Source organism: Ostrea edulis, chromosome 4 (assembly GCF_947568905.1).
Source record: "Ostrea edulis chromosome 4, xbOstEdul1.1, whole genome shotgun sequence".
Lineage (NCBI taxonomy): Eukaryota > Metazoa > Mollusca > Bivalvia > Ostreida > Ostreidae > Ostrea > Ostrea edulis.
This window is the reverse complement of record NC_079167.1, coordinates 86,765,851-86,778,515: the sequence shown is the minus strand read 5'-3', so window position 1 is coordinate 86,778,515 and position 12,665 is coordinate 86,765,851. Positions and strand designations below refer to the sequence as shown.

The following is a 12,665-nucleotide window of genomic DNA, read 5'->3' as shown; positions in this document are numbered from 1 at the left end:
TATATATGTTCTTGCTGCATATGTCAAGATGCATTGAGTATTCTGGTGGGCAAGTGCCTGATGTCATCCTAACCCAAATTATTTTTTGATTGTTCAAATGTCTTTAAAATGTCGAGGTTTCAACCCTTAAGCAAATATATTCTTGATGCACAGGACACAATACAATGAGCACCAGCTATTGTTCTTTGTTTTTCCACCCCATTTGCCCCCCCCCCCCCCCCCCCCCCAAGGTAAAAAAGAAAATTTCGAAAACTTATTGCACATACAAGACACCACCAATCGTCTTCTAAAAGATGATTTGGCTACTGCATATATTGTAGAAGGAGTTCTGGGAACCAGGTTTCTCTATAGAAAAACGTAATTTTTCAAACCTTTATTGTATTTTGTCACAATAATTACGAACCGAAATACGGAAAAATGGAACCAAACCCGACCTGAACAACATGACCCACGGTTTTCAGTTATTTCGGGTACCCGTTGCAGCTCTACATATATGATATTATTAGCTTACATTGCAGTGATTTTTTAAAGGCCCATTTTGGGTCCGAATTTTGGCCCTTTCCCCTCCTAAAAATTGTAAAAAAAAATTCCCAATTTAGCTTGCATTTTTTCAAATAAAATTATGAAAGGAAAACGTATTTGAAAAAAAATAACATTCGATGTGAATTATATCCATATTAAAGATTTAACAGAGAGTTATGGGAATGGTAATTTGGATAGAATAGTTGAAAATTTTAGAAGGTTAAAGAAAATTAGATGTGTAAAATAAAGATAATATACTGTAATGTTTGATACGATTTTAAAACTTATTTACAATAAAATTGATTTCCCCCAATTTGACTGAAATGTCAACAAGTTTTCCCAGTTCGAAAGCCACAGGACCCTTGTAAAAAATGTAGAAAAATCACTATTGTTTGTCAAGTTTTTATAAAAGATATAGTGTGTTTACAAGCAAGAAATGCATATTATATTTAATGCATTAATAGAATAGTTGGTGAAATAATACAGTTCCATTTTGTTGTTTGAAGCAGGTTGTGACGTTTTGTAACTGAAGTGTTTAGTTGTGACATAATGTAGTATCAAGAAAAATGATTTCTTCTGTTTGATTTGTTTTCGTCTGTGAAGGCATGTGGTCCCCGCTTCTACTCGTCCAAGAGAAGGAAGTATCATGTATCTTTACCATTTACATAGTTTCATTATGTCTCTTTGGAACTCGTACATTCTGTTAAGTGATGGTTCTTGTACAGTACCCGCAACGTTATTCTTGACATGATAAACGATAGAACACGATACACGCACGATACGATAGGATTCACATACGATAGGATAAACGGTAAACCAGATAAACGCAAAACCTGATAAACGATCTTCATGACAGACCTGATAAACGCAAAACACGATAAACGGAAAACCTGATAGAAATGTTGTAAATTTAGAAACAATTTAGACAATGAAAGTTTGATGCATACAAAATAATTACATTATGTTGATAATAATATTGAAGGATTTCAATATTCATTATATACCTAAAACGTATAATTTATTTATCCATGGTTGTACGTTTATTTTTGTTGTTTTTTCTTAATTATGTTTATGGGTTTTTTTTACGTCATTACAGCTAAAATCCGAAAACTAAATTATATACGATATTTAATTCATTATTTGATATCTATATGAATTTTCTCAGCCAATGATTCTAAAACGTATATTGTCACCGAATGTTTAATATATGAATCATACAGGGAGTGATTGATTTTTATCTTGCTTAATGTCTCGCTTGAGAATATTTCACTCATATGGAGACGTCACCATGAACGGTGAAAAGCTTTTAAATTTAGGCCTATGCTCGGCAATTACGGCCATTGAGCAGTGAGGGTTCTTTAGCGTGCCACACCTAATGTGACACGGGGCATCCGTTTTTAAGGTCATCTCCGAGGACCCGTTACATTCACACTTGATGTCGAGCGTTTAGCAATTAAACAGGGAATTAACAAAATGTAATATAATGTAGTGATATCATGCTTCAATAGCTCTCTTATTCTAATGTCTATTATCTTGAATATCAAATAAAACCAAGTAATATTTTGTGTGTAGCGAGGAGGGGGGTTAGTTTGCATCAAGCTCTGAGTTCACCGTTCATTCAACCACTACAATTATTTTCATAATGACTACACCATATGCTCATATGTTAGTTATTTCTACACTATGAGTGATAATTGATAGTCATAAGTAATTGGAACATATAAGAATTTATATTTTGTTAAATTTTGTTAACAATATATTAATAAATTATTAAAAATCATATGTGAAACCCGGCTTGATTTAAATTTGCAATTTAGAAATGCTTAAAAATGTTTGTGTTTAGCATGTAAAAAATTCAAATAATCATCAAAACCAGCATAAATTTCCAGTATCTACACGTATGACTATTGGTACATGTGTACATGTACAAATAAAAGAAAAACAACGATGACAGCTGAATCGTGCCCAATTGAGTAGATTTTTGGGAAATACAATACCCTTGCACTCTTTTAAAACTTAATCTTCTAAATGTGTGAAATACAATGTCCCTGAGAATGTTTGCTGTCAAAACACGAGTGATACACAAAATCAGATATATAAGAATGCGCACAAGTTCAGTAGTTGGTATATAAGTTGAATACAGGTGAGAAAAATCGGAAGAAAAAGAACCAATATTAAAATATATGTAATAAACAATGTAATTTACTGATTTTTCCCTTTCAGATCGGAACTTCCTATTTCTCTGTTAGTGTTAATTACAAATAATTGTTTCTAGACAAGGAAATGTTTATGAACTCCAGATGAAGGAGCTTTCAGTTTTACTGTCCTCGGTTTGCTCGGCAAACCACTGCCTACTTTCCAGACTACTTAGAATGAAATTGTGATAAATTTTCACCCTCACTGGACAGACATATAGCACTTTTTCTGCCTTAAAATCGACAGCTTTATGTTTTCCTTCAAATATACTGTCTTTCCTAGATTCCTAAAAATAGCTTCTTTAACAAAACGAATAAAGGTTTCGGAAAGTATCGTACTTTTTCATTAGATTTAATATGCGATCCTGATAGTTTCCGAAGCTACACGATAAACGATTTTCACGATAAACGGAAAACCTGATACACGCAAAACACGATACACGATAGACCTGATAAACGCAAAACACGATAGAAAACGGAAAACCTGATACACGATACGATAGGATACACGCACGATATCATAGGATACACACACGATAGGAATGTCAAGAATAACGTTGCGGGTAATGTACCATTGGTGTGAAATTTATGAAGTTTTCCGTTCTCTTTTTGCAGGGGTTGAATTTACATCTAAAACTCTGGTTGTTCCTTTTTGTGATTTGAGGTAGGAATTGCCGCTAATCAGTTACATTGTCTTTGGATATTTTTAGGATCTTGGAAGATCCACCTGGAATTGGTTTAGTTGTAGATTTTCGCTTTGGTGTTTCCTATTGGGTTTTATCTAGAGTTTCCAGATAATCTATGTTTGTGTCAGAGTAGGTTGAAATGCAGAATCTTTTTGTGGGTACTGATACTTAGGCTGGATGGCTCACTGTCTTGTTAGGTAGTCCTTGAAGCTCTGGATTAGGGGGTGGCTGTAATGTACAGCGCTTATCAGTAGGATGGATCATACCAAATGGTGCGTAGGGGTCCCAGTAACAATGTAAATTATTTAAACAAAGTCAAAAACTGGAGACTAACACCTTGAGGTTTTAAATTATGGAAGATTCTCCCTAGTAGACCATGGGCTAGTAAAGGTAATGGGGGACCCCCCAAGGTATTTTTGCAAATAAGTATTTTTTGAAAGTACATAGTCCCTAGATTATAAATCAGGTTGTTTGACATTTGTCGTAAAGTTTACGAGTTTTGGGGCAAAAAACATGAAATTTGTAAAAATGATAACAAAAACTGGAAAAACTCTTCACATCCGATATAGATGTCATTGACATTTACAAACAAGTATTATGTGAACTTATGTAACCCTTTGATTGACAAGATGTTTGACATAAATAATTGGGGATATTTACGACTTCTGGGGCTAAAACATGATTTTTTTCTCTAAAAATCGCCGAATAATGGAAAAGTTCTTAAGATCATATATGGACATTTGAAAACAGTTATTTTTTTAAAGTATGTAACCCTTTAATTGTGAATAAGATTGTTTGACATTAATGCAAGGGGACCTTTTCAAGTTTTAGGGCAAACTCATGAAATTTGTAATTAAAGTATTGTTTAAAATTGGAAAAACTTTGAGAATCTTACAAACACAATATGGACATTTGCAAATATGTATTTTGCATTAAAGAACTTAACCCCTTGTTTATATATCAAGTTGTTTGACATTAAGGCGAGGTATATGAATTATGGAGTTATTTGGAAGAGATTTTCTTGCATGCAATATTAATCCAGAATTGGTAATCGCATTGCAAATAGTAGTTTCAAACTCTTGAGTCTGTGAGTAACTTCTACAACCGGCCGCGACAAACCTAAGTGGTTAAAACAGGTAGTGACAGTTCCATCGCCAAACGCTCGGCATCAGGTGTGAATGTCACGAGTCTTCGGAGATGACCTTAAAAACGGATGTCCCGTGTCGCAGTAGGTGTGGCACGCTAAAGAACCCTCACTGCTCAATGGCCGTAAGCGCCGAGTAAAGGTCTAAATTTGAAACCCTTCATCGGTCTTGGTGACGTCTCCATATGAGTGAAAAATTCTCTTGAGGGACGTTATTAAAGCAAGATACAATCAATCAATCTACAGTGACATAACATGTTTGATAGTGTAATTGACTTAGTACCTCTCATCAGATGGTGCATACTCATTTTAAATGTGAGGTGCTTAGGTAATATGCATTTGCCATCCATAGCTGAGACACATGTATGTCCTGAGAGTACAATTTGGCAAACCTTTTTGCCATTGAAAATAAGATGGGTTGTCTGATATGACTTGAGAGAGACCTGCAATGAGATATTATATACACATGTATTCAGAGATGATGGAGAGGTGGCCATGGTAAGTTATTGCATGGCAATTTTGTGGCAGTCAGAAATCTGCCTTTTGATTATCATAGCAGATTCTTTGCAACGCAAATGCAGTAGCAACACATGCAGATTATATAAGTTCGCCTTTGGAGTTTTTGCTACCAAATTTTTTTCGTGTTTTTGATTTAGGTTTCAAGTTTTGTAATCACTGTTATAAGAATCGGGATAAATGACAAGTATCTCTCTCTAAGCATTGTCATACTCTCGACCACATAATTCTACACGATATTTATCTCCATATATTCGGATAAAATCAAATGCCTTTCCATGTTGCTCAAGAATTATATCAATTTTAGGTTCTGACTTGTACTTTTTTCTACAGGTTGGATAAAACATTCCCCCTTTAGCAACCAAATCAATATACTGAACTTTACTTACAGTTGTCCCGTGGGTATCTGGGTTAGAAGGGATAGGTCCTCGGTACCTTTTGCTTGTCGTAAGAGGCGAATAATGGGGCAAGAAAACCATTGTCCCGTGGGAATCCAGGTTAGAATAGGTCCTCGGTACTCCTTTGCTTATAGTAATAGGCGACTAAATGGGGCGGTCCTTTAGATGAGATCACAAAAACCGAGGTCTCGTTTCACAGCAGGTGTGGTATGATAAAAATCCCTCCCTTCTCAATGGCCGTAAGCACCGAACAAAGGCCTAAATTTTGCAGGCCTTCATCGGCAATGGTGACGCTTCCATATGAGTGAAAATTCTCAAGCGGTACGTTAAACAAAATACAATCAACCAACTAATTTATTGTGTTATAGTCACTTTTATTCTATGCAGAGTTTTTAAAATGGCTTCTACTGTTTTTGTCACACACTTGACCAGTTTGTGTTTTTTTCCTTGTACTTGAGTTCCTTTGTTACAGAACAGACATTTATGGGCGGGGAAAAGTGTCGATAGTGAATGTCTCCTAGTCTTACAGTTCACTTGACTCGGCGCAACTTCGTCAATGCTCAAGTTTTACTTCTAGTAACTAATATTTGTAAATTATTATAACACCAGCGATAGAAACCACGCAAGCACCATTTAAAGCTAGTAAACAATCTATGCCTTTATTATTCTTGGGACTGTTTTATGTGACATCTTTATAAGTACTAAGCTGAAAATTGAAAAGGTGTTCAATATTACGTAATCGGTATGACAATATATTTATCTATTTTACAATTAATCTAAGTTATTCATGAATTAGTTTATTGTTTGTAATATGTCCGATTCTCAATAGTCATGCCATTATTTATTAGACTTTCCCCCATTTTTGCATTGTATACTCAAAAAGTAATCCATGTGCTTCCTTTTTATTGATATATACATTTACGGGCTTCCATACATTAGATATATCGTGTGAGACTTGGAAATGTGGACAACGATTTTTATGTTGAAAGTTATATTTACTAACTCAAGATTGCATATATATCATATAAAGATAGGGTCTATGGATTGTAGTTTCTAGGAATGAACCGTTTTTCATACTGTTTATTTAGTATTGAACATGTTAATAGGTATATGTTATTTTAGGAATGTAGTATACACTGTATAATTTCGTATGACATGAATTTGTAGACATTTAAAAAAAATGTACCACTTTCTATAAAACACTGTCTTCTATTTTTTATACGTATTTCTCACAAATGACCTCTCTGGGAAGTCCCTATCCCGTTGTTTGTGTTTACAATGTGTCGTCTTTAATGTGGTATGGAACACAGTAATAGCCATGTTGAATTTGCAAAAATTTTTATAAATTCAAATGGCCATATCTTGAAAATGCCCCAACATAAATTGAACAAACAACTTTCATTTACCTTTATTTTATACACACTTTCAAAAAATCATGGTGTAGAAAAATCGCTAGAGGGGAGGAGGTAATGCGTTACTGGCCCATGGTCTATAGTGGATACCATGTAGTATTCAATAAGTTATATCCTTCCATTTTTGTGAATTAACAAAACAAGAACTCTAGGTGAAGAAAAATTGGTAGCTGTCTCACATAGGATTCAGATGATATATTTAATCAGTGGTTTACCCCTTTATATCTCAGGGCAATAAAGATTTCAAGTGAAAAACATGATATCTGATAATCATGAGAAATGAAACTGTCTGATATTAGCTGTAATGGTTTTCATGATCATTATGTCTCTGATGGGGGGTTTGTGTGAAATCATTAACTGGAATCCTGACCAGAAATGGACGTGTGTCTATAGATATGGCACTGATAGAAATATACATTTCATTCATGTCTAGATATGGATTCCTGACGCTGATGGAAATAAACATTTCATTGATACACATGTTACATGTACATTCTGTGTGAATATTGTTCTGTTTATTTCATGTACTGGATCACTTTCACTTCACCCAAATCAAACTGTCCCACCCACAACCTCCCCTCACTGTCCACACTCAGCCCGAATGGTCTATATAATCCACAATTGTCCACACAGCTCAGGAATTGTCTATTCTGATCTAGAATGTGAAGACAATTATTCACTTGATCTACCACAATGATGTGACCCATGGAGTCTGTCACTATCTGTGCAGGACAGAATGATTCCCATCCCCCCGGTGGTTTGTCGTTGTATCGGAATCGGACTTTCCCATTCCTGTTCACCACTACCACTACTCTAGCATTAAGATCAGAGGCCACTATATCACCATTGTTATTCTCTGTCACAAACGATGCATATTCCCCTCCTTGATAGATTGGATTGCCGCATTCATCTTTATCTATTTCCTGTGTCACTCTCTGCCCCTGATAACGGACAATTTTGTAATGACTATAATCAGGAGTTTTCATGCTGACCAGGATGTCCCCTGATCTGGTACAGCACAGTCCTCATGGATGCCAGCCCCGTGGTGTGGTGATCAGTGTTTCGATCTTCCCGTGTCTGACAATGTTCACCGTTCTATTAGCAGCATCACTGTAAATCAGTTCTCCCTGTCTGTTCACTGTAATGTCACCAGGGAAATCCATACATGTACTGGTGACAGAATCAGTGACAGTTCCATATATGTCAACACATCGTAACATTTTGTCTGTTCCATTAATCCAAGCTCTATCTGATCCAGCGCATGCTACTTTATATAATGGTTCAATATTTGCTGAAATGTTTGTGATCACTTTGGCTTCTTTTAATAATTCTGTAATAGATACATTGGAGGCTTCATCTGTCAGACTGGAGAGTGTGCTCTGTGTTAGTTTAGCTTTGTATTCCTCTAACTCTAGGCTGAGTTCTCTCCCTTGGATTGTGTTGGTTTTAAGTGATGGTAGTGTTACATCAGGTACTTGTGGGATGTTCCTGAATTCAGTCAGTTTGGATTTGTAGTTGTTGACATCAGACACGTTGTTGGACTTCAGAATTTCTTTATTTTCTTCAACAGTTTGGATCATACTGGAATTCTGACTTCTGAGCTGGGACTGGTATGATTTCAGTGCTGTAATTTGGTAATCTCTAAGGGACTGGGTTAGGGTATCAAGATGGTCAAAAATGTCATCTACTTCTAGGTGCCATTGTTTTCTTTGATCTTTACCTTTCTTTATTAAACCAGAGAAGTGGGCCGTGCATGTGGAAATCTTTTCAACATCAGAATCTTGTTTCTTGTTCTTGGAAATAATATCGCCTTCAATTTCCTCTGTCTCTCTTTTAATTCTTTCTTTTTTCGCGGTAATGATGTCTGCCATGTCCACTATATCATGACCTTTATGTTGGGAACTCATGACACATTTCATGCAGACCGGGACATCACACTGTTGACAGTGGCCCTCACATCTCTGGTGGGAATGAGATGTACACTGAGGGAACACCAGCTGGACTGTGCGCTTTGTGAAGGGAACGATGTCATGTTTCATTGACTTGAGACCCTTTACATGTTTGTTGATGCAGTCTTCACACAGACCGACTTGGCAGCTGTTACAGAATTGCTGGACAGGCTTGTCACAGTTTAGATCACAGGTGATGATGTCCTGTGCCCAGGTGGTAGCAGTAGCCATATCTAAATGTTGGTCATATCTGTAAAAAAGACAATGAATGGATATTTTTACACCATTAAATCACTGTAAACCAACTGTACTCTGCAATGCATTTTTTTGCTATCTACCAGTAATGAAATGGTTTGTGGTGACAAATTTTTGCTACTAAAATAATTTTTAAAAACAAGGAGCATTAAAAGACTGGTTCACGGCGAGAAAAATTCACAAAGATGAGGTTGTCTTAGAAAATTTCTCATACTGTAAGAAAAGTTATTTTACAGTAAAAGAAACTGTAAAACAGAATGGGCATTTTTACACAAAGTTTAAATGCATGCTTTCAAATTAATTTAACCACTGAATTCTCAGGTGTTATACTAGACAACTTGGCCACTGGATCTTGATCCTGGTTGAACACCCGAATTGTAATGTAATATATCACTTGGATTTGCATCACAAGAACCACGAATAAAAATGTTTATTATTGTGTAAAATAATAGACATCTTTTAGGTGATTTTGATTGACCTTAATTGTGAACTCAACTTACGTGCTACATTTTCTTCATTAATATTTTTTTCTCTCTGTACATCCAGTGGGTGGTTTAGCCATTTTGATTAACTTTCGGTTTGGTTTTTATTCTTCCTGGTTCCTGTGGTCACAAGACACTGACGTCACACAGGTGTTTATTGTCTACCTGATATGAGAGAGTTATCGCAATTCACCTTTGAATTAGAACGCTTTACCCGATATAGTACTGCGTTGTGTGACGACACAATTGAATGAGACGATTGAACAATTTGAATGACATGTTTGATGTAATACAACAAGAGTTTTCATTGGCCGATTACAGCCCGCCCACTTTCTCGAGCGGATTCAGTGTAGCTGTCTCGAGAACTGTAGCTCTCTAAAAAGATCCACCTCTTACAAAAACCTGAATTCCGTTTACGGGTCACAAAAAGCTGCGGACGGTTGAGGCCTGATATCGGTGTATTCTTGTATTGCTATTTCATAAACCCAATATTAAAAAAATCTTAACATATTTTCCTACTATATACTTGTGTCCAAACATACCTTCAAATATTCATTAAAGCCACACACGACCCGAAAACTCGCAGCTTCAATGATTTCGTTTGTTGATGTATTAGGTAGATTGTTAGGTAGCCGGTCAATTCAAACTCTTGCTATTGGTATCTATTCATAAAATTGGTTGTAAGTTATGTATTCGCTCTTCATTTATTATCAACACGATCAATTAATAGAAATTTAAAAAAAATTTGGTCCAGTTTTTGTAAAGGTAAAATAAGCTCTTGATTAACGAAAATGCAATGCTACATAAGCTCATTAGATGGAGACCGGCCGGCTTGACTAATGAAAGCCGCATCGCCGTGAGTTTAGCTATTTGAATAATTATCATTTAATAGGACTGGGGTACGTGGTATATTATTTAAACTATTTAGTAGGGGTGGGACGATACAGCATAAAGCCGATCCGATACGTATCACGATACCATAGACACGATACGATATATATCGCGATACTTTTCATTTTAGTAAAAGACTGTAAAAAGAGTTTCAAACTTTCAAATTTAATAAGGGAAAAACAAATTCACATCATAGTTTTGACTAGAAATGAAATAGCACCATAGTTACTTGACTAAGCTACAAACTAAATTGTAAATGATAAAAAGACTAACAACTGACCAGAAACTTCAAAGGAATTATGATTCACAACCATCAGTAATGTACTATGTAGTAATGTGTGGTGAAAAATGCCTGAACAATTTAAAGGTTTCTTTTGAGAAAAATGAGGCGATCAACATTGTCAGGATTGATAGCACTTCTTGTTGCAGTTATGATGTCACCAGCAGTGCTGAACACCTTCTCACTTGCCACACTGGTTGATGGAATACCCAGCACTCTCTTTGCTAATTTAGCCAATAATGGGAAACTCTCTTCACTGGTGCGCCACCATAAGAGAGGGCATGAACTGAGGGGAATAGATGCTTTGGCTTTGTAGGTTTCAAGTTCAGATTTCACTCTTTTTAGCTCTTCTGAGCCGAAGGCTCAAAGAGCTAATGCTATGGCCATTTGTGCGGTGTGCGTAAACTTTTTAGAAAAAGGGCTATAACTCAAGAACCCCTTGGCCAATTTTTTCCAAATTTGTTACAGGGTATCATTGGCCCAAGGGCTTTCATACATACTAAATAGAGGGATGTGACCCTTTAACAAGGGGAGATAATCAGGAAAATACAAACAAAAGTAGTGGTTGCTAAAAAATCTTCTTCTCAAGAACCACTGGGCAGATTATCACCAAACTTACACATAAGGATTAGGATATGTTGTAGATTAAAAATTGTTCAAGGCATTACCCTGGGGCAAAGGGCGTGGTCTCAAGGTCACTTCAAAGTTGACCTAAATTTATATTTCCTGAAATCTTTGATATTTTAGTCATTATAAGGACTAGGATCATCAAATTTTGACAGTTGATGCATCTTAGGTCCTTGTGTCAAGTTGTCTCAAAAGTAGGTCACGGTGACCTACTTTTTGAATTTTGCAGGTATTTATTTTAAAATTAATTTTGATGCATATCTTCGACACTTTGAAGCCTATGATCATCAAAACTTGTTAGTTGGTGGATCATGGGACCTTGAAATGCGTCAACTGAAAAATAGGTCACCGTGACCTACTTTCTGAATTTTATGGCTTATCATTTATAGATATATTTTAAGTTGTTATTTCAAATACCGAGAGGTTTAGAATCATGAAATCTTGTAAGTTGATGCATTTTGAGGCCTTGAAACATATTTATAAAAAAAGTAGGTCACAGTGACATACTTTTTGAATTTTGCAGATATTCAAATTTCACATTTTCAATTTTAGATGCATATTTTGGGCACTGTAAAACCTAGGATCATCAAACTTTGTCAGTTGATGCGTCTTCAGTCTTCGGTTTGTGTCGACCAAAAAGTAGGTCACCGTGACCTACTTTTGGTATTTGACAGCTAAATTACAATATTTCAGACACTATTTGACCTACAATCATCCAACTTTGTCAGTTGATGCATCTTGAGTCATCGGAGTGTATCGACCAAAAAGTAGGTCACTGTGACCTACTTTTGGCATTTGACAGTTATATTTATATATTTCAGTCACTAATTGACCTACAATCATCAAACTTTGATAGTTGATGCATCTTGAGTCTACGGAGTGTGTCGACCAAAACGTAGGTCACCTTGACCTACTTTTGGAATTTGACGGCTTTATTTATATATTTCAGATACTATTTGACCTACAGTCATCAAACTTTGTCAGTTGATGGGTCTTGCATGTTCGAAGGGTTTCGACCAAAAAGTAGGTCACCTTGACCTACTTTTGGAATTGGACGGCTATATTTATATAATTCAGATACTATTTGACCTTCAGTCATCAAACTTTGTCAGTTGTTGGGTCTTGCATGTTTGAAGGGTGTTGACGAAAAAGTAGGTCACCTTGACCTACTTTTAGAATTTGACGGCTATACTATTTGACCTACAGTCATCAAACTTTATCTATTGATGGGTCTTGCATGTTTGGAGTTCGCTGACCAAAAAGTAGGTCACCATGACCTATGATTGGAATTTGACAGCTATATTTCAA

At 35.9% G+C, this 12,665-nt stretch overlaps 2 protein-coding genes across 3 annotated transcripts in view; one reads left to right on the top strand and one right to left on the bottom strand.

Moving 5' to 3' along the window:
- LOC125669672 (S-phase kinase-associated protein 2-like) overlaps positions 1-12,665 on the top strand; it is a 35,405-nt gene that overhangs the window by 6,095 nt on the left and 16,645 nt on the right. The window lies entirely within an intron of this gene.
- LOC125669675 (tripartite motif-containing protein 45-like) lies at positions 6,858-10,027 on the bottom strand. Its single transcript, XM_056164099.1, has 2 exons — positions 9,578-10,027; positions 6,858-9,072 (listed from the first exon to the last, which is right to left on the bottom strand). Exon 2 carries the CDS (start codon positions 9,051-9,053, stop codon positions 7,899-7,901), a length of 1,155 nt encoding a protein of 384 aa, XP_056020074.1. The 5' UTR covers positions 9,054-9,072; positions 9,578-10,027; the 3' UTR covers positions 6,858-7,898.

Bases quoted from the DNA above. Each gene is read 5' to 3' on its own strand.
- LOC125669675 (XM_056164099.1), bottom strand. From the start codon at position 9,053: ATGGCTACTGCTACCACCTGGGCACAGGACATCATCACCTGTGATCTA.